This window comes from Primulina tabacum, chromosome 8 (assembly GCF_025594145.1).
Source record: "Primulina tabacum isolate GXHZ01 chromosome 8, ASM2559414v2, whole genome shotgun sequence".
In the NCBI taxonomy this organism is placed as follows: domain Eukaryota; kingdom Viridiplantae; phylum Streptophyta; class Magnoliopsida; order Lamiales; family Gesneriaceae; genus Primulina; species Primulina tabacum.
The window spans coordinates 16,959,588-16,983,270 of NC_134557.1; the positions used below are offsets into that span (position 1 = coordinate 16,959,588).

At 38.3% G+C, this 23,683-nt stretch overlaps 1 protein-coding gene across 1 annotated transcript; it reads right to left on the reverse strand.

The window, feature by feature from the left end:
* Positions 1–15,067: 15,067 nt before the first annotated feature.
* Positions 15,068–18,186, reverse strand: LOC142554834 (calcium and calcium/calmodulin-dependent serine/threonine-protein kinase-like). Its single transcript, XM_075665505.1, has 7 exons — positions 17,350–18,186; positions 17,062–17,116; positions 16,859–16,969; positions 16,488–16,720; positions 16,182–16,386; positions 15,516–15,575; positions 15,068–15,435 (listed from the first exon to the last, which is right to left on the reverse strand). The coding sequence occupies exons 1-7, from the start codon at positions 18,063–18,065 to the stop codon at positions 15,259–15,261; spliced, it is 1,557 nt and encodes a 518-aa protein (XP_075521620.1). The 5' UTR covers positions 18,066–18,186; the 3' UTR covers positions 15,068–15,258.
* Between the last annotated feature and the right edge of the window lie 5,497 nt (positions 18,187–23,683).

Sequence of the window (23,683 nt, forward strand, 5' to 3'; positions counted from 1 at the left end):
AATCCCTGAAGGATTTAAGATGCCTGAAGCACAAAGTTCAAAACCCAGGGAATGTTATTCTGTGAAATTACAAAGATCATTATATGGGTTAAAGCAATCAGGTCGAATGTGGTATAATCGACTAAGTGATCACTTGATGAAAAAGGGATATGTTAATAATTCAATATGCCCTTGTGTTTTCATTAAGAAAACAACATCCGGATGCGTAATTATTGCTTTATATGTTGATGATTTAAATATCATTGGAACGAATAAAGAAATTCAAGAAGTTGTGTCATACTTGAAGGACGAATTTGAAATGAAGGATCTTGGAAAAACCAAGTATTGTCTGGGTTTACAAATTGAACAAAAAGAATGTGGAATGTTTGTTCACCAGACAAATTACACAGAAAAGATCCTTAAACGTTTTAATATGGATAAAGCAAATCCTTTAAGTACTCCAATGGTTGTTAGATCATTAAACATAGAAAAGGATCCATTCCGTCCATGTGAAGATAATGTAGATATTCTTGGTCCAGAAGTACCATATCTAAGTGCCATCGGTGTCCTTATGTACCTTACAAATTGTACAAGGCCTGATATATCTTTTGCCGTGAATCTGTTGGCAAGATTTAGCACATATCCAACAAAGAGACACTGGAACGGAATTAAACATATATTCCGTTATCTACGAGGAACGACAGACTTGGGACTTTTGTATTCAAAAGATGCTAATCCAAGTATAATTGGTTATGCTGATGCTGGATACTTATCTGATCCACACAAGGCACGTTCCCAAACTGGATATATATTTACTCGTGGAGGCACTGCAATATCTTGGCGTTATCAGAAACAAACGCTCGTAACAACTTCATCAAATCATGCCGAGATTATTGCACTACATGAAGCAAGTCGTGAATGTGTGTGGTTAAAATCAATGACCCAACATATCCAAATTTCATGCGGATTATCATCTGATGAGAAGCATGTGATACTATATGAAGATAATGCTGCATGTGTTGCTCAAATGAAAGAAGGATACATAAAAAGCGACAGAACTAAACATATTCCTCCTAAGTTCTTCGCATTCACCAAGGAGCTTGAGAAGAATAGATGTATTGATGTTCGTCACATTCAATCAAGTGAAAACTCATCAGATCTCTTCACAAAGGCACTTCCTACGTCAATATTCAGAAAGCACATATATAATATTGGGATGCGCAATCTACGAAATTTGTGAAGAATTGTTCATGTCAACATCAGGGAGAGTTTACGTGACTGAACTCTTTTTCCCTTACTATGGTTTTTATCCCAATGGGTTTTTTCAAGTAAGATTTTTAACGAGGCAGTACAAAAACACGTAATGAAGACATCATCGTATCATGATCATCATCACAAGGGGGAGTATTGGAAAATAATATTTAAAATGTGTGTATTGAATATTTGAATGTTGAAAATAAGAGTTGTAAATATTGAAAATTAGTGTGTGATGATGTAGGTAATGATGTATTTTATTTTTGGATTATTTGTAAAGATTTCCTATAAATAGATCTCTCATTTGTGAATAAAATCACAATTGAGTATAGAGAAAAATATTATAAAGTGTGTAGTTTGGTAAATTTTGAGAGTTTGAGATTTTTACTTTTTACCATAAATTTTTACTTTTTCACAACATCATTATTTATTTCAACCAGATAAAAATTAAAGCCCACCTATTTTTTATTTTTTTTAGAATAAAACAACCTATTTTGAAATTTAGAGATTTTGTTATGAACATAATTTGCTTTAAAAGAAACTACATCCAAATGATACCAGAAATTTGGGGACATTTTACACCAAGAAGGCTATTTATATTTTTTTAAAAAAGAAAATATGAGATCGTTGGATTAATTTTATTTATATGAACTTACATGTGAATAATTATGTATTGTGAGTTGTTGGTTAAGTGAAACTCAAAATAAATGATCAACTAATGTTTCGTGTTATTGGGCTTTAACCTATATAATAGGTTGTGAGCCTTTAATGTGTACAAACATAAGTGTAATTTTTGTTTTTATGATTGTTAAAATAGGAATATTAAAATATAATGATAGACTTTATCTATATATAGGTCATGGTCCCCAAATTGTGCTAAATTACATTGCTTATTATCTCCTCGTACTAAAGAAATAGTTCAGAAGAGAAATCAAAGGATTCTTTCAAAGAAAAACGTGTAGATCTAGAAGAACAAGATACATTCTAAAGAATTTAGGATTATAGCTTCAAGTACGCTTCCGCTTAAGTTTTCAATCAAAATTTTTATTGATTTAGCATGATCGATTCCGTGGTTTATGTTGATTTTTTCCAACAAGTGATATCAGAGAGCCACTCAAAATTTTATTATTACTTGACATCGTGCACTTGCGATTATATCGAGCTTGATTTAATTGATTTTTACCGAAGATTTTATAGTGCAAGTTTTGCTTGATCATGTCTGAAGAGGCGAGACCCACTAAAATCTTGAGCGGACAAGAGAGGAGACTGAGGAATAAAGTAATCAGAATGCTCAAAGTCAAGTGACTTAACCAGTCAGAGGTAGAAGCCACTTGGGAGAGAGAGACTGAAATGAAGAGACGCTACTCAGGACATTTTCGTGAGTCATAATTTTGAGAAAGAAATTTTATTTAAGGGAGGAAAGATTTGTAACGCCCGGCAATCAGCCCACGTAAACCACATGCATGAAAATTATTTAAATCGCTTGCTTATTTTATTCAATTAATTTTAAATGCTTTAATGATATATTTTATATGATTTAATGTTTAAATTGCATGATTTCATTAAATTAAAGATTTTGTCTGGATATTCAATATTAGGCCGGGGGAAGGAGACCAGAGACGACCAAGGTGAATTTTTTTCGATAAATGTTTTTAAGGCTCGATAATATGATTACATAGGATGATAATTTTTTGAAAATGTTAGAGTCCAAATTATTTTACGAGTCGAGCCTTACTTTATCTGAGAAGCCGATTTTAGTCAAACGAAGGACTTTTAAAGATTCGAAAGTTATTATTTTTTAAACGATTTTTGTTAACCTTTATTTATAATTAATTGGGCCTTAATGAGTCTAATTTTTCTAGAATTAATGGGCCTAATTATTCCTAAACAAAAAATATTAAAAACCCTAACTTTTAAACCCTAAAATTCGAAAATTATAAAATAAAAAACCTAGGGTTCTAGACTCCTAAAGCAGCCGAAAACACACACAACACACACTAAAATTTTCGAAAACTTCAAGGCAAAAATCCAAGGCAAGTCGATTCCCGTTCGCTCCTCTTGGCAACCTGCGCAGACGATTGAATATTCGAACGTTTTTAATGCAAAACGACCCTTCTAAACCTTTTTTTCACCATTCAAATCATATTATGCATAATTTATGTTTTTAGCATGAAAAAAATGTTTAGATCAAATTATTTAACGTTAGACGTGTAACGTACCATACTTTTTACTATTTTAAAATTTGAGGAAAAATTAAAATTTTTCTTAAATACAAGATGAACTTTCAATTTTCGGTCAAAAATCAATTATTCATTCAAAGTATTTGTAATGAAAGAGATCACCAATAAAGTTTGCTAAAGAGCAAGACTTGTTTAAACATTGCAATCAAAACGTGAAATCAGAGTAGTTGAAACATTGCATAAAAACTTAAAAACATGGGCGGTCTTCTGGTTTAGCCTCCCGCGCAGTCCAAGCCAGCTCACTGGTCCTCACATCTCGTCTCCTAAAATTCATCCTCACCTGCATCGATTAAGTCTAGTGAGTCTAAAGACTCAACATGTATAAACTGGACATAACAAGTACTACGTAGTAAAACTACATGCATCTTTAAAATAGGGCGTACATACTTTAAACTTGAACATGCATATCAAAGCTTGAAAATACATAGCATAGATGTGCCATCAACGTAAAACGTTTCTTAAACATGCTTGCATCATACATACATGAACATACATAAAATTCATCATTTTTCGTAGAGATATGTTTCAAAGCAAGTGACCCATACATAAAAGTGCCTGATCAGATTAAACCACAGTACTGAGCTTGGCAGGGAAAGTCCACTACCACATACATGAGATCCCCGTTCATGCTTTAACGGGTGGATTGGTCCCTGGTTATGCTTTACCACTTTCAAATCCTGATCTAAACCCGTTCATGCTTTACCAGGGTGGAGAGGTCTTCGACCACGTTCACCGACTTCCAAACCCATTCATAATTTGGTCACAAGACATTTAGCATACCTCAAAAACTTAAAATATCTTCTTTTGCACGTCGAACATACTTACATGGCGTTGAGGGATTCGTTGGATCTCTCTTGGGGCACTGCAGCACATACTAACATGATTACATGCATATAATATTTCATAGCCTAGACATAATCGTTGTGCTCACCACCCGAATGACAATTTCTTATGACAATCTAAAATCACTTGTGACTTGACCTCGTTTAATCAATGTACTAAACTATGACATCGACCCCCGGACAAAATCCTAATATGATGTGTGAACATTTCCCAAAACATAGGAGACATGAACCTAAATAATGATTTAAAAAGTCATGTACAAGCGCCTAGGCGCTGGGCATGAAAGCGCCTAGTGCCTAGGCGCCAGGCACTAGCGCCGCGGCGTTGGCAGTGCCGCAGCCTTAGCGCTTCGGCGCCCCAAGGGCAGCGCCGCGGCGCCAGGCTTGCGAGAGTCGGGCGCTGCGCTGCGGCGCTCCCCATTGAGCGCTGCGGCGCTAACCCTGCGCAAACTCGACCCCAAATGCACAAACTCGTTGCAAACTCTAACCCACGCCTTATCGACTTGAACCAGCACCTCGAGACCCATCCTAGGACGCTATGGTAGTGATTCAAACTCACACAAATGCCCCAAACAACGATGCAATCCATACAATTCAATTCAAGATGTGAACACGAAAATTCGACACCAAAATATTTCCTAAGACTTCTAATGCAACCAAATGCCTATCGACACAAGAAGAAGCACCAAAATTCATCCCAATATCATACTCACAATACTTAAACGCAGAAGCAATCAACCAACGGTTCCAAATGAAGCCTGCAACAAATAAACTTCAAGAATTCGTCAAGAACACATTTTCAGAAAGAATACAGTTTGAGCAGTCCCACGAAAACAATCATAACTCACTCATTTCTTATTCAAATATTTCGAATTTACTGTCAAATAGAAGGTATCAAAAAGTACTACGTTTTATATGTTGAAAGTTTTTCCAGGAAATCGATCGAAAAGTCGCAGTATTTAAAATGGCAGCAAATTCGAGTTTTCAGATCTAAAATTGTTTCAAAATCGATCCAACAAATTTTTGCTCAAACTTTGTACAACATACATGAAGTTTTACACATAATAAACATAAAAACAAATACTATGACGAGATCGATGCATAAACGGAAGAATATACATGCCTTTTGATAATTAAAACTCACGATACGACGATACCGAAGCGGAAACTGTGCAAGGGTTGATCCGGGACGATCGTGGAATGATTTTCTTGAAGAAAACTCAACTAAAATATGCTGGAACACTGAAGAGGGAGGGACGGCTGCACTCTTGTTCTAAGAACCCTAATTTTTTCTACAAAAATCTGAAAAATGAAATGAAGATGTGTGTGTGTGTGTTGTGAGTCATGTAATTGTGTGCGTGTGGGTGTGTGTGCATGTGTTTGGGTTAATTAGGGGATAAAATTGTGCTTAACTAATAATTAACAACTAATTAAAATACTAATATTTCTCCAACTTTAAATAACATCTCTTAATTTAAAATAAAATGTACAAGTGACAAATCTTTAAAAACTTTAAAGTCATAAAATCACCTAATAATTAAATTAAGATGTATATGTAAATGCTGATGATGAGGCCTATGCACAGTGGATGGGTAATCTTGTCACTGATGTCCGACAGCCGCCGGGTACCGCGGTTTTTTTTTTTATGATGGATCCATCGTAAATGATGATGTATGATAGTTACCTCTAATGAAGTGAATGATAAATGATAATGATGAATGATGATTAAAGATGAGCTGTTTTGACACGTTTATGTTAAGCTTTTTAAGTTCATGAAAGTTATGTTGAATATGCTATTTTTCACTGCTGTGTGCTTGTATATGTACTTGTTATTCCTGGTACAGGCGTGTTGAGTCTTTAGACTCACTAGGTGTGTGTGATTCAGGTGAGTTCGATGTCGAGGAGACTGAAGGTACTGGACTCTGAGTCGGCGGACCTGGTGGGCGACACGACCCGAGGGCCTATGAATTTTCTGCACTATTATGATTTCATGTTTTGAGAGGATACGAGTATTTTATACGCTGGTTTATTTTACTGTTGGATGTAGGATTTTTCTCATATTTTTACTCCGCTACATTTTATTGGTAATTGCTTATAAAAATTTTTAAATGATGATCTTAAGTAGGATTGCATGCATGCGATTCATTTAAATGTTTATGTTAAAAAATGAGAGCTTTTTTTTTAAAAAAATAATATCATCACTTTTAAAACGAGTAGACGTTTCAGTTGGTATCAGAGCAAAGGTCCTGTATAGGGTTGTGCCGTCGCCAGCTTCTGCAGCTCAATCTTCAAAGCCTCAAGTCTGTAAACTTTTACGATTTAAATGTTTAAAATGGTTTATTGTTATCAGCTGCATGATTTCATGATTTACGCATTATGATGATTTACTGCTTATGTTTAACCGTTTTTACGATTTGAGGTCCATTAATTTTAAAAACGAGATTAATTGCATGATGGTTACGTTTTAATTGGACTGTATTCAGATATGTCTCCCAGACGCGAGCACAGGATGGTCAGAGTGAATGATATCCCTGAGGGTGGCAGAAGACTTCCACCACCACCACCGTCAGGGGATCCAGCTACCCGAGTCCTAGAGGGTATGGCTAGACTATTGGAGCAGGTGCAATAGGCTCCTAGACCGCAGACTGATATTTTTGAGCAGTTTCATAGGCTCAACCCGAAGGAATTGGGGGGTACCACTGATCCATTCGTAGCTGAGGGGTGGATCAGATCACTGGAGCTTCACTTTGATTACCTTCAGATGAGGGATGGCGAATGGGCCAGGTGCGCTATCTATATGCTGAGAGATGATGGGTCTCTATGGTGGGAGGGAGCTGCGCATGCTGTGGACTTGGCTACCGTTACCTGGGCCAGGTTCAAGGAGCTATTCTACAGGAAGTATTTCCCAGCTGATGTCAGGGGTCGCCTGACGAGAGAGTTCATGAGCCTTAGGCAGGCAGCGGAAGCGGCATCAGGCCCAGTCCAGTGCTCAGCCACCGAAGAAGCAGTTTACGGGACCGTCGAGGCAACAGGGGCAGCAGAGGCCCTAGGGTCAGGGTAGGAGACTACAGCAGCAACAGAGACCTCCTCAGGCATCAGGGGCGCCTCAGCCAGATGATATGCAGCCGTGTCCGCAGTGAAACAAATTTCATATTGGTAAGTGCTTATGGGGGACCTACAGATGTTTCGTTTGTGGCCAGGAGGGCCACAAAGCAGCAGACTGCCCTAAGAGCAAGGGCCCCACTACCGGCAGAGCATATGTGATGCATGCCAAGGAGGCGGAGGCAGCACCAAACTCGACATTGATTACTGATAACCCTTTTGGTTTAAAATTTTAATTTACTGTCCAATCGCATGGATTTTATACTTGTACGAGGACTTAATTGTGGAATTTATAACTTAGAAAGTTTTAGGATGCATGTTCTACTTGGTTGGGATTAATAATTAAATTGTTTGATTCGAGGAATTATAGGGACCTAATTGTAATAACATATAATTGAAGGACCAAAGTGCAATTTTTGAAACTTTAAGGGGTTAATGTGCAATTTTCGATTTTTCTGAGAGTAAATTTTGAACTTTTGAGAATTGATGTTTGGGTTAATTCAGCAATTATTCGAGGATTTTGGGTTAATTATCGATAAGAAGTTTCTTAAGTTCAACTCTATCAGACTTGTTGGTATGTTTTGTCGCAGTGATGATATGTATTGCAGGTGTAGCCACGCATGCATTGCTAGATTCAGGGGCTACGCATTCGTTTATATTCGAATCTTTTTTGAAGCGTCTAGGAATCATACAATTAGAGATGGATTTGGGTTTCAGAGTATCGATCCCATCTGGGGATCAGATGTTCACTTCCCGGATAGTGAGAGGATTGGAGCTCAGATTGCAGCAGAAGACAGTACAGGCAGATCTGATGGTACTACCACTGCCAGAGTTTGATATCGTCTTGGGCATGGATTGGCTTTCTTCTCATGGAGCAGTTATAGATTTCCGTCAGAGGTCAGTATCAGTCAGACCCCCCAGTGGGAAGCCGTTTATTTTTGAGGCAGCAAGACATCAGTAGTTTCCGCATGTCATTTCCGACTTGTGTGCGCGGAAGCTTATCAAGAGAGGCTATCAGGCATTCTTAGCCAGCATCGTATCAGTGACAGAGCCAGTCAGCTAGAGGTTGTAGGATGTGGATGTGGTCAGCGAGTTCTCCAGCGTGTTCCCTGACGATGTTTCAGGCATTCCACCAGACAGAGAGGTGGAATTCTCTATTGAGCTCATGCTAGGAACAGTGCTGATATCTAAGGCACCATACCGATTAGCGCCTGCAGAGATGAAGGAGCTCAAGGATCAGATCCAGGATCTACTGGATAAGGGTTTCATTCGCCCTAGTTTTTTTCCATGGGGCGCACCAGTGCTATTTGTTAAGAAGAAGGATGGCATCATGCGTCTGTGCATTGACTACCAAGAGCTGAACATGGTTACAGTGAAGAATAAGTATCCATTACCTAGGATCGAAGACTTATTTGATCAGCTTCAGGGAGCCTCAATGTTCTCCAAGATAGACCTTCGATCCGGATACCATCAGCTGAAAGTGAGAGAGTTAGATGTGCATAAGACAGCTTTCCGGACGCGTTATGGGCACTATGAGTTCTTGGTGATGCCTTTCGGTTTGACGAACGTGCCAACGATTTTCATGGATCTCATGAATCGCGTATTTTAGCCGTACTTGGATCAGTTCGTCATAATCTTAATTGACGATATCCTGATCTATTCGAAGAGCAGGGAGGAGCACAGTCGCCATCTGAGGACAGTATTGCAGACTCTACAGGAGTGACGACTATATGCCAAGTTCAGCAAGTGTGAGTTCTGGCTCGACAGGGTGGCATTCTTGGGCCACATTGTATTTCAGGATGGCATAGAGGTCGACCCCAGCAAAGTAGAGGCAGTCAGGGATTGGCCAGTTCCGAAGAGCGTGACAGAGATCCGCAGTTTCTTGGGATTAGCAGGTTATTACAGGAAGTTCATCCAGGGCTTCTCTTCTCTCTTCTATAGCGGTACCCATGACTGCTTTGACGAAGAAGAACGCCAAATTTATCTGGGGATCTGAGTGTCAAGAGAGTTTTGACCGACTGAACCAGGCCTTGACCACCGCATCAGTCCTAGCTATGCCATTAGGGCAGGGAGAGTTTGTGGTATATACAGATGCATCGAAGCTTGGGTTGGGCGCAGTTCTGATGCAGCAGGACAGAGTAATAGCCAATGCGTCCAGACAGCTGAAGGTCCATGAGAGGAATTATCCGACTCATGACCTAGAGTTAGCAGCAGTGGTATTTGCCCTGAAGATATGGAGACACTATCTATATGGGGAGAAGTGCGGGATTTTCACCGACCATAAGAGCCTGAAGTACTTCTTCACTCAGAAGGAACTGAACATGCACCAGAGGAGATGACTCGAGCTAGTTAAGGATTATGATTGCGACATTAGCTACCATCCGGGTAAGGCTAATGTAATGGCAGACGCTCTGAGTAGGAAGCATGCAGAGATTGCCCATCTCTCGGAGCAGAGACCGCTACAGGCTGAGATTCAGAGATTTGAGCTTACAATTTATGCCAGGGGCGAGGCCCTGAATCTTGCTACTCTGACAGTACAGCGGACTTTGAGAGACAGAATCCGGACGGCGCATACTTCTGATGAGCAGTTACAGAAGTGGAGACAGAGGGACGAGGCTAAGGGCCAGAGACTGTATACAGTTGTGGATGGCATAGTCCGATATAGGGACCATCTATGGATTCTTGAGAGTGATTCTCTTCGAGTAGATATCTTGAGCGAGGCCCACAACACCCCATACTCCATCCATCCAGGGAGTACGAAGATGTATAAAGACTTACAGACTCTTTACTGGTGGCCGGGCATGAAGCGAGATATTCCGCGATACGTCTTCGAGTGTTTGACTTGTCAGCAGGTTAAGGCAGAGCATCAGAGACCTGCAGGGAAGCTGAGACCACTCTCTATTCTCGAGTGAAAATGAGAGAACATTACTATGGATTTTGTGACAGGGCTTCCGAGGACTACTAGGGGATTCAATGCCATTTGGGTAATTGTTGATTGGCTCACTAAGTCAGCTCATTTCTTACCGATCCGGAAGACATTCGCCATGACTCAGTACGCAGAGCTGTACATCAAAGAGATAGTCAGACTTCATGGGATTCCAGTGTCCATCGTGTCAGACAGGGATCCGAGGTTTACGTCTGCGTTCTAGAAGAGTCTTCACCAGGCTTTGGGTACGAAGCTACTGTTCAGTACCGCTTTTCATCCTCAGACAGACGGTCAGTCAGAGAGGGTGATTCAGATTCTGGAGAACCTACTCCGAGCATGCATGATCGACTTTCAGGGCAGCTGCGAGCCGAAGATACCACTTGTGGAGTTCACATACAACAACAGTTATCAGGTATCGATAGGTATGGCTCCATACCAGGCACTTTACGGGAGGAAGTGCAGGTCGCCAGTTTATTGGGATGAGGTAGGAGAGCGAGCAGAGTTGGGTCCGGATATTGCCAGACAGACAGCAGATCTAGTGTCCAGGATTAGAGACAGGATGAGGACTGCACAGAGCCCTCAAAAGAGTTACGCTGATCAGAGACGGCGAGATCTTGAGTTCGCAGTAAGGGATCATGTTTTATTGAAGGTCGCAACTATGAAGGGTGTGAAGAGGTTCGGGAAGAAGGGAAAGCTCAGCCCTAGATTCATCGGACCATTTGAGATCCTAGAGAGAGTTGGGACACTCGCATACAGAGTTGCTTTACCGCAGAATCCGACGGGAGTTCATAATGTTTTCCATGTCTCTATGCTGCGTAAGTACATGTCGAATCCTTCACATGTGCTTAACTATGAGCCACTTCAGCTGACACCGCACCTATCTTTTGAGGAGAGACCTACGCAGATTCTGGATAGACAGGAAAAGAGGCTCCGGAATAAGGTGATCCAGATGGTCAATGTCAAGTGGTTGAATCATTCTGAGGAGGATGCTACATGGGAGACCGAGACCGAGATGAGGAGTCGCTACTCGGAGTTATTCGGTACGTTCTAATTTCGAGGACAAAATTTTGTTTAAGGAGGGGAGAGTTGTAAGGTCCAGAAATTTAATTCACGTAACCTGATTGCATGCGAACTAGGATTTTTATTTTTAATTATGTGCTTAATTATTTTTATGCATTTATGCATAATTCATGCATGATAGGATTTAATTCATGAAATTTTAAAAGTTCATGCATTAGGGTTTCTAGGTGCATTTCACGCTCGAACAAAGAACGGAGACCCGAGAATTTTCAAGAAAATTAATTTTATTGCACGATTATTGTTATTAATTAACACAAGGTGTTTTGTTGGTGTTTTCAAAAATGAGAATTTTACAAGTGTATTTTTATCCTCAAGACTTTATTTTTACCGGTAAGTAAATTTTATCGAATCGGTGGACATTTTAATGGCTCGGCTAATATTTTCAAAATCTTTCCAACACGAAATATTTTTCAGAATGCGTTTGGATTTAATGGGCCTAATTTTAAGCTTATTGGGCTTAAACTCTTTTAAAAACTTTTAAAATACAATTGTGGCCCATTAACTTAGTATTATCTATATAATTAGCACTTAAACACCATTTTACCCTAAACCTAATCGTGTATCAGCCGCCCACCCCTCCAATCAGCAACCCTCTTCGTGAAGTGCAGCAGCCAAGGAATTCGGTGCCTTCATTTCTTCAAACTCAAGCATCTCCTACACCTCGGTTCCTTCGAGCATTTGTGCATCATAAGCTCTTCAGGCACACACGTATCTTTTATTCTGCATCACACATGATATTTTTTCGCTGATTTGTGTGTTTGTTTGCATAGATTTCTCGAGCCGAATGTTATCACGGAAGAACTTCGGTTTTGGTTCCAAATCGCACATCTTTTTTCTTCCCACTCACGGCTGTGTTGTTTTGTTGATAAGGTGTGTAGGCTGCTATCATTAGGGGTCAGGTTTACGTGAGTAGCTAAAGGGAAAGAGTGGGAGTCAAAGCCATGTCCTTTGGAGAAGAAAGCAGAGCGGGTTCCTTGCGGGGTTCTTCGTAGGGAGTAGATCGAAGAAGAGGCCTGGTCCAGCGGTGCAGGGGGCCGACTCCAGTCATGGATCAAGCCTTGGAGGTTCCGAGCCACGGCCTGGAAAGGCTCTACTGCTGCTGGAACAAGCATCAAATTCGAATGAGTGTGAGGAAGGGGTTGGGTCGTGCCACGGGTTTGGGGTCCTAACGAGCGTGCTCATGGTATAAGCTGCATGGGGCTGGTGGCTTGGTTCTAATAGGTCCCTTAGGGTCTGGTGTAGGTCCCTAATAGGTTGGTTCGAGGCTGGTACGTCGGGTTGGCTGATGGCATTGGTGTTAGAGAAGGTAGTGCACGAGGGAGCGAATTTGGGAGGGGCCGAGAGTTTTTGGCATGTGTTGGAGTTTCATCTAAGAGTTTTGGGAGGGAAATCATAATTTAGGATCCTTTAAGACTTTTTAAGACATGGTAAAAAGTTGGGAGAAATTCGGTTAAGTTTCGGTTCGGTTCGGGTTAAAACCGGGACTCCGGTCCATGTTTTAAAACAAATCGGTTATGTTGTGATTTTGGCTCAAGTCTACGTCTAATAATACTTTTAATAATGTTTTTGGACATTCTAAAGAATTTGGTAAGCTTCGGGTCAATTTTAGAGGGCCAGGGGTGAAACGATAATTTTTGGGATTCTAGGGGCAAAATGGTCATTTTGTACGCGGGATGAGATTTTGGTTCTGGCAGCGCCCTGAGCACAAAATTATGATATTTTAAATGTTCATGCATTATGATTCACGATTTTTAAGATTTTATGGGAATATACGTTGCATGCTTGAATTTAAAGAAAATGTCATTTGTGCATGATTTTTATAAGTGATGTAAATAATGATGTTTTGAATGATGAGAATTAGTTGTGACTATCGAAGTATATGTAAATATTTAAGATGTATATGTAAATGGTAATAATGAGGCCTAGACACAGTGGATGGGTAATCTTGTCACTGATGTCCGACAGCCACCGGGTACCGCGGTTTTATGTATGATGAATCCATCGTAAATGATGATGTACGATAGTCACCTCTAATGAACTGAATGATAATGATAAATGATGAATGATGATTAAAGATGAGCTATTTTGACACGTTTATGTTAAGCTTTTTAAGTTCATGAAAGTTATGTTGAATATGTTATTTTCTATTGCTGTGTGCCTGTATATGTACTTGTTATTCCTCGTACAGACGTGTAAAGTCTTTAGACTCACTAGACGTGTGTGATGCAGGTGAGTTCGATGTCGAGGAGACTGGAGGTGCTGGACTCTGAGGATCTGGTGGGCGGATCAAATCTTCATCCGCGTTTCAAGAATAATAATGTAATAAGACGGTGCCCCTACCAAAACTTATTATTATCTATTATTAATATTAATATTAATAATTATTATATTATTAATATTTTAAAAAATAATATTATTATTATATTATTAATATTATTTTTGGAAATCCCCATCCCCGCAATATAACTATTTCAGGGATTTTAAAAAATCTTCGAACCAGAAAAAATTGGGAATCCACGTCCCCGTTTCAGGTTTTCCCCGCGGGTCCATAAACCCGTGGAAAAAATTATCATCCCTAGTAATATTTTTTAATTAAATTATTATAAAATCTGATTTCTTTGCACCTTAAAGAAATAACAAAATATAAAAATTTATTTATGATTATAATTTTAGAAAAATTGTGTAAATAAATAAATATATATGTGGGGCATAAAATTTTGAATTAAAAAAAATAATTAAAATAGACAGCTGAAAGTGAAAGGATACAAGTTCAATCAGCGTGGATAAATTGTTAGCTGCTCTTTTATTAGAATGTGACTTTTTATTATGTTGTAAATTTATGTCCTTTTTGTTTGGGTTAATGATATGTTAAAGATTTTGTTTACGCTACAAATCCAGTGATCATTATTGACCCAGTACGTGAGGTATAAAATTTTTTAGCTCAATAGCAGCCATTGAATCCACTTTGAATTACACACCATTTTTCATGATGATTAAAATCCGATAAAGGCTTCATTAAAATGTTTCAGATGAGATCATTTAGGTGTTCTGTTCCAACAATTTTTGTCGTCTGCCATTTGGGTTGTACCATCGTGTTTTATTTTAATTGAGGAATTTTATATACATTGATTTCACAATTCTTGAATTTTTTGGATAAATAAAATTCAAGTGAATCGGTCCCTATCAAATTATGTAATTTCAACAAGTATCACAAAAATAATTAGGTAAATGTATATGGAATTGAAAATAAATACAAGATATAAATATGACTACGGAGAATATATTGGATCAACTTGAGTAACCATTTTTTTATTAACGATATCATGGAAAATGTTGATGATTAAAATAATCTATTTCAAAATTATATGAATAAATAACGAATTTTTTATATTTAAGCAAAAATATATTATCAATAATTTCAATGATATCCTTGCAAAAATTACTATTGATGAAGAGAATATATGAAATAATTTAAAAAAATGATACGAGGATAATGAAGTTATGAGAAAAAATATTCATTTCTAATGAATTGACATTGTAGTGATTTGAATTACAAGCATTTCATAAACATATATTAATTTATCTTTATTTATAGTTCAATATGTGTATCAAATTCATAGTCTTTATGTAAAAAAAAAAAAAAATTAGATTTGAATATTTAATATTTGTTGTCATATTTAAATTAATAGATTGACAAAATAAGGAGATCATTTGATGATTTCAAATAATATTTGCACTCTGTGTTGCTTATTAGTATTTCAAAAAACACTAAAAATCTTAGGCCGATTATAATTTTTCACATGAGATCTGTAGTTGTCATTCAGAAACATGTTTACTAATTGGGGCGGAGGGAGGATAGAACAGCATCTTGAAGAGAGCTGTCTCTTTGCATTGCAGCCTTGAACTCTTCGAAGGTGACTTTGCCATCATTGTTGGCGTCCATTACATCAAATATCTCGTCTAGTTTCCCTGCTTCTGTTATATCTATTGGAAGGCAGTCATCGGGCAATGCCTGTGCATTAATTTTCCGCAAAACTAATTAACTATAAGCATTAATTATTTGAATATTTCTAATGTGAATCAATGAATTACCCTTAACATAGCTGCTACTTCTTCCTTGCTGATGCATCCAGAGCGGTCCGTATCGTACATCTGAAGTAAAATGATAAAAACAAAGATTATGTGTTGAGTGAAATGCATTTTGCACTTTAGTTTTTGGGGGAGGGGAAAATCATGTGTGAGATAAAAGGCAAAACCTGGTTATTTTAATAATAGGAGATAATATCATTTTCCTTCTTAAGGGAAGATGGATCAAACACCTATATCAGGTCAAATCTCGTAAGTTTAGGACCGACTGACTCTCTTTTGTCGTTGATCACTTACATGAAACCTTTGAGTTTGTGTTTAGATGGATGTATTTCATTTAGTATACATTTGATAAGATGGATTTAAAATCATGAAATTTCGATTATAGGCTCGTTATTTTCAATAAAATAATAATATGTTACGTATTTACACAAAATTGAATATATTCCAAATGACACTATTATGAACTGAATTTAGAGGTAAATTTGAAATGAATGATAATTAACATGAAACTCCATATAAACATATAAAAAGTTGATGTGTTCATGGACTTGTTTCTCTAAAAAAAACAAAAAAAAAAATTGAAAACATTTAATTTCCACGAAATCTTTGGTATTTCAAACATGAATTTCATCTTTGTAATTTGTAATCAAAGAGTAATTCAAAATTCACCTGAAAGCAAAGGCGAAGTGCATCATCTCCCTTTGAATACTTAAGACTCGAAAATCCCCCAACGATTTCTCTCATATCAACGGTCCCATCCCTGTTGTTATCAAACAGATCAAAGATTCGCGGGGCAAGGGGGACGAGAGATAACATTTCCATCGCTTTCAACACCTCCTCGAATTCGGGCAATGTTGCCTGATCATTCTTACATCTGCAGTTAGCCAAAACAAACATCCTTAGACCGTCTAAAATCTAGTCGAAAATGATGTAGGAATGAGTGCTCTGTACTGTTTGATTAGCGGGCATAGCTACATTTTCTTAAAGTTTGTCCTGAGATTTTCAAGTTCCTCGGGCTTGAGATCGTATGATCCCACTAAACTCTTGAGTTTCTTAGTTTTCAAGGAGAAGCTGCTGCTCAGCACACTAGCCATAGCAGCTGCACGAAACTTGCGCCTAGCGTTGAAGCTCTGCAACCGTGAAACGATTTCCGCATCCATCTGTTCTTCCTTCGCTTGATCACCGGTCACCCATGGATGCTGAAGAATCTACAGAAATCGAGAAATCATTACACTCGTTCCTGAACAGAAGTTTTCGCGTTTTATGCGACTCTAGCACTAGACTATCACATAACACTAGACATGTAAAATGACTGAACTTGTTTGATTAGGTGCAGATTATGACACCTCTTCGGCACTCGGTCTCAAATTGGGATCAACTTTCAAAAGGCTGGTGATTAATTGTTTTACTGATGATGAGATATTCTTCCATGTTTTCTCATAGAAACTGAATTGTCCCTGTCCCATAAAATGTTGAATTAGCTTTAGGAATTAAAAATTGTCGAAAATCTGAACTCAGACTAAGTACTTCAAAGAAATGGAAAGTTTACATTTAATATCATTTGCTGCTTCTGCCTGTTTGACTGTGCAATAAAAGGAGGGTACCTGAAAATTACAGAGATTATATCTTTACTATATAACTCATTTTATCTTATAATTTTTTTCCCCTGAAATTTCTATAGATGTGCTTCATATATATGTTGGGCATAATCTGATTATGGTGATTTAAAAATTTCACTTCTGATTATGTTTACTGTCTGAGATTGAAGATCAAATGTAAAATTAATTCTAAGTCAAAATTAAGATAGTTTTTCTTATACATTTCAGGAGAAACTGACCCGGAGAGGAGTATATAGAGGATGACACCAAGCGACCAGATATCGCTTTTTGAAGTAATCTGGTTGCGAGATAACGCCTCTGGAGAGACATAATCGATCGAACCGAACAATCCCACGACAGGATCAGTGAAATCCTCGACGGAACTCAGTCCAAAATCCATGATCTTCAATGGAGATTTCTCATCTCTAGTCAAGAAAAGGCAGTTCTCAGGCTTCAAATCCCTGTGCACAACGTTGGCACGGTGCAGCGCTGCTAGACCATGCGCGAGCTGTTTAATGACAACTGCTGCGTCTGACTCGGAAAAGCTTGCCTTGGCCACAATCCGATCGAAAAGCTCGCCTCCCGAGCAGAGCTCTAGTACTAGATGAACCCCGCCATTGTCTTCATAAACATCATATAGATGGATGACATTCGGGTGAGGTGAAACGTCTTCCACTATTCTTCTCATCACTAGAAGTTCATTTGTCAGCAATGCATCCGATATTAGGGACTGCTTCATCATCAGGTTCGCGGTTTTCGAGTTTCTTGGCTCAGTTTCAGAAGGAATCAATGGGCCAAATCTTCTCAAAGTTTTGATGGCTACATGCTTATTTTCTCCACTTGTTGTAGACTTTTCTATCCCTTTTTTCACAATCGAAAATCCTCCCCTCCCCAATATCTCTGTGATTTCATACTCATCTGAAAGTGATTTTCTTTTCTCTTGTTCCATAACCATCAAATGGTTCCTTGGATTATTGATTAGGAGAAGATTTCATTACAAGAAAATGAGAATGGAATCTTTAAGTTGAGAAGTCAATTAAAAATGGGAGAGGGAGCTTTGATGATTGAGTAAGAGAAATTTTCAGCATAATTTAATAATATGAAATGAGGTGGTTAGACACGGATTTACATCAGCTAATCCACCAGTTTTTTATTTATTTAAATGTGTAATTACAATAATAATTACTATATAATATGATTGTATGCAAATGGCTGCTAGGAAACATACAAAAAGGAAATTTGTCGAAAAAAGAGACAAAAGACCAAGTCATTGGGTGACCAAAAAATTATTCTCCCCTTTTAATATTTCCTTGACATAATTACGCTCGTCCCAATTATTTGGTGTTAAAAAGAGTTTTAGTATTTTTTGTCCAAAAAAAAAAACTTAAAGTTTTTCTTGCTTGTGAAGTAAGGTCAATCGACTTATTAATTTAATCGTTTTTTACCATAACTATTAAATTTGCTAACAACTAATGAAAAATGTGCACATGAGTACAAGAGAGACTAAAACAGTTGTAATCACAAATAATAAAGACAAAAAATATCAGCATCCTAATAAAAAGAAAAGACAAATTTTAATGGTGGCATGTGACCTTTTCGGTTAGTTTTATCAATTATCTAACGTCAGGACCAAAATTAAAGCATCTACAATTGTTCTGGTTCTTTTACGATTTGCTGCAAAAATCTAGCAACTTGTGAATTTGGGATGTTTTGATCCCCGCGTACATGATCGATAAACTATATATTACAAATTTTTTAATATTTATTTACATCGACTAAATCCAAGGATAGTGTTTGTATACTTTTGTTACCTAAAAAAAATGAAGAAGTTGCAAACATTTAATGTCATGTTCCGTAACCGAGATGTGACATCAGCATTATTTAACAATAAGCCTCTTAGTATATCAAATGACCAAAATGCAAGTCTATTGCATAAATCGAATTTGTCTTCACAATACGAATCATAAGTGCGGAAGCTTTATAACATAAAAAAAAAATCAACTAAAACAATTTCAGAAATCTTATTGTCTCGAAACTTCATCACTGGCCTCAAAACATGTCTTGTTCATCATCATGTACTTCGTATTCATTCTTATCTAGAACAGAAGTAAGGAGTGAATGTGTAGGGAAATATTTAGTAGGTGAGATACGTTCGTAGACGCGAATAACATAAAATACATATATACATAATTGTGGATGTGACATGTCACAGGACATGAGTTGAGACATAGTATAAAAAAATAAAAAATCCTTAAAACATATCAGAGATGAAGTGTGAACATATATATGGTACTGGAATTCATCTCACTGTCTACAACAAAAATATACATATAAACATAATTCCGGAAAGAACATGTCGCGCATTGTGTTACATCATGGATCAAGATATGGCATAGACAGAATTGAAATGAAATATTGAAACACATTATAAATAGCGTCAACATATAGGAGGCACTGAAATGTCATGACATCATTCATAGTTTATTATTATGTCCTATATATATTACTCTTCTAAGAGGTGAGGTCATTTGAGCGATTTTATACCCACCGAAAGAGATAATAAGTACGATTTATACATACCGTATGAGCCATAACTACAGTTTTTTTTTCAAAATTTCAAGCATATCAAATGAATCAAAGGTAATGAATGAAACACATGGTGTACAATTGAATTTTTAAAACAGAAATATCATTGTTTAAACATAGATAAGCCTAAATTTGAAATATATGCATAATACAAAAGCCAACTCACCATCTTGAATCGAAACGGGATAGAATCCTTGATGCTTGAAAGTTCCTCTCTTCTTGGTGTTCGATCACGTTTGCTTCTTGTTGCCGGATTGTAGCTCAAAATTGTGCAGATTTTCTGCTTACAATTGGGCAGACTGACGCCTTATAATTCTCAAAAATCTGCAACCTAAGGAACTTGAAATTTGAGAGAATTTGCTTGTGAATTGTGATGTGTTTCTTTTCAGGATAGAACATGCATTTACGGGGCTGAGGGGGACAAATTTGCATAATAAATCATCCTTAATTTTGGCTATCAAGTGCTGAAAATATTCTGCATGATCTACCCCTATCTTGGTTGATTTCTTACCCATACAATTCGGTCAATGCATGGCAACAATCTTGCTAGTTAATTAGTGAAACGTCTACTGCTTAAATACTATTAAATTTTTTTTATTGAAACTATGGCCGAAAATATACATACTCATATATATATATATATATATATATATATATATAAATCAAACCATGCATTTTATAAGGTCATCCAACCACGGTATAAAAATAGCTACAGATAATCAAATCTTAAAAATGTAATCGATATCAGAGTCTGCTGTTTTAAAAGAAACTCGGACATGTTACAAAAAATCGGCCTAATCAACCACGAAATAGAAATTCATAAACATTTAAAAATACTGTCTAAACTCATGTCTCAAAAATCATAACGTGCGGAAGAAACACAAGGTCCTCGGGTTTTCATGTGCACCCCCAACTCCGCCTAATTAGTCTTCAACGCCTCCAGTCTCTAGATCCTCATGATCATATGCATAAATCACACCTGTTGAGTCTAAAGACTCAACACACCTGAACCGTTATAACAAGTACATATACATATCATGCAACAGTGAAAAGTACTGTAATTAGAATAAGTTTTACGATCCTTAAAAGCATAACATGAACGTCAACATATCAAGTCATATCAAATCATGTCATATCATATCATCATATATGTATTCATTTGTCTTTATTGAATTTAGTTCATTAGTTGTGACTTTCATATCAGCTCTAGGTCGATGGATCCATCTACATATAACTTCGGTACCCGACGATGGGGACATGAGCGACAATTTTACTCATCCACTGAGCCTTGTCCTTACATATCCGCATTCGTATTAGTAACAACAAACTCCACTCCTTCAAAAACATGTCATCGTATTCATCACTTATAAAATTCATGCATAAACATACCTTTCCTTCAAACCAAGTATGCAACGTGTTTTTCATCATTAATATAAAAATCCTTGTTCATAATCAACATATACATTTTAAATATGCATTATCAGTTGTCAGGGCACTGCCAGGGCTTCTAACCTAACTCGGGTGCAAAATGACCATTGTCCATCCAAACTTATCAAACGCCTTAAAAACATATTCTCAATCATTTCTTAGACGTAAACTAGAACTCACACTTTAACTTCTAAAATTCATTTTGAAGACCTAGACCGAAGTTCTGGTTTTAACCCGAGTCAACCCGAAATTTAACCATAGTTAGAGACTCCTAACCAAACCCCGTAGGACCCAATTTAACCATCAATAACCCTTATGCACTGGACTAGCGACTAGGCGCTGGCTGTGTAGCATTGAAGCGCTTGGTAAGCAACTAGGCGCCATGCACCAGTGCTGCGGCGATACAAGCACCAATGCTCAAGAGCTGCGGCGCCAAATGGGCAGCGCCACTCCTACGAGCAAAAAAACCCAATTCAACTTCAAACCGAAACTCCATCCTACTCCCAACCAGCCTAGACCAGACTCGAACAAACATCTCCTAGACCACGACTGACCCTTCCTGAGCTGTCCTAACCATGGCCTACAAATCCATGCACGGGGACATGCATGGTTCACCCAAAACAAGACAAACGCTCGCCCCTATCGAACCCTACCTCTACAATCCGACCTAGGGTCACAACCAGCCATGCTTGGGACGTCTTGGACCTTGACTCAGGCCTATCAGAGCCTGAACCCTGGCATGGAACCATCTCATGCACATCCTTTCCCTTACTTGCACCAACTGAGCCCAAACAAACCACAAGAAAACAAGGAACCCTTCGGCCCTCCACATGAACCAGATCCAGGCATGATCTAACACCTAGATCACCTATGAACCCACCATGAAACGTCCCCTATACATCGATACTGGTAGCCCGTCAAAGAACACACCAAAAACGTGAGTCACATGCAAGTTTCTCAAAATAATTTCACGTAAAATCCATGTATAATCCATTCATATCAGTAGATATATATTACATCATGTAAATACAATCAAAATACATATTATGATGTGATCGATGAGAAAACAAAGGTTTAAGGCGTACATTTGTGTTTATACGCTCGAAAAACAACTCAACGATGCAAGAGACGGACACAAGAGACAGCGGAGATGACTGGAGCTAGTGAAGGATTATGACTGTGATATTAGCTACCATCCGGGTAAGCCTAATGTGGTAGCGGATGGCCTGAGCAGGAAGCATGCAGTGATTAATCAGTTGTAGGTACAGAGGTCGTTGCAGGCAGAGATCAGAGGTTTGAGCTTGCATTGTATGCCAGGGGCGATGCCCCTAGTCTTGCTACCTTGACAGTACAGTCGACACTGAGGGACATGATTCGAGCAGGGCAGACTTCTGATGAGCAGTTACAGAAGTGGAGACAAAGGAATGAGTATAAGGGCCATAGGTTGTATTCAGTTGAGGATGGCTTAGTCAGATACCGTGACCGACTGTGGGTTCCTAGCGGTGATTCCATGAGGACTGATATCATGTGGGAGGCCGACAGCACCCCGTACTCCATTCATCTCGGAAGTAAGAAGATGTATAAGGATCTACAGTCTCTATATTGGTGGCCAGGCATGAAGCGAGATATTTTGCATTTTGTGTCTGTGTGCTTGACGTGTCAGCAGGTCAAGGCTGAGCATTAGAGACCCGCGAGAAAGCTGAGACCGCTCCCTATTCCTGAGTGGAAATGGGAAAATATTACCATAGATTTCGTGACAGGACTACCGAGGACAGCTGGAGGGTATAATGCGATTTGTGTGATAGTAGATCGGCTCACAAAGTCAGCACATTTTCTACCGATCAAGAAGACTTTCACGATGACTTATTATGCAGAGCTGTATATCAACGAGATAGTCAAACTGCACACAATTCTAGTGTCCATCGTGTCAGATAAGGATTCGAGATTCACGTCTGCTTTCTGGAAGAGTCTGCATCAGGAATTGGGTACTATATTGCTATACAGTACAACCTTCCATCCTCAAACCGATGGTCAGTGTGAGAGAGTGATTCAGATACTGGAGGACCAACTCAGAGCTTGCGTGATCGAATTTCAGGGCAGCTGGGAGCCGAAATTACCTCTCGTGGAGTTCACGTACAACGACACCTATCAGACATCTATTGGTATGGATCCATATGACTCACTTTATGTGAGGAAGTGTAGGTCACCAGTTTATTGGGATGAGGTAGGGGAAAGAGCAGAGTTAGGGCCAGACATTTTCAAACAGACTGCAGAGCTAGTGGTCAAGATTCGAGACAGGATGAAGACCACTCAGAGCCGATAGAAGAGTTATTTAGATCAGCGGCGCAGAGATCTAGAGATTGCAGTGGGCGATCATGTATTCATGAAGGTTGCACCGACGAAGGGTGTGATGAGATTCAGGAAAATGGGAAAACTCAGTCCTAGATTCATAGGACCATTCAAGATCCCAAAGTGAGTGGGGACACTAGTTTACAGAGTTTCATTACCGCCGAATCTGGCGGGAGTTCATAATGTGTTCCATGTCTCGATACTACAGAA

What these genes read in the sequence shown, in the direction of transcription:
- LOC142554834 (XM_075665505.1), bottom strand. Translation starts at nt 18,065, where the DNA reads ATGGTTATGGAACAAGAGAAAAGAAAATCACTTTCAGATGAGTATGAA. An exon ending in CTCTATATACTCCTCTCCGG is followed by an intron (nt 17,117 to 17,349) that starts GTCAGTTTCTCC and finishes TGTAATTTTCAG; the next exon opens with GTACCCTCCTTTTATTGCAC. An exon ending in AGCAGCAAATGATATTAAAT is followed by an intron (nt 16,970 to 17,061) that starts GTAAACTTTCCA and finishes TTTATGGGACAG; the next exon opens with GGACAATTCAGTTTCTATGA.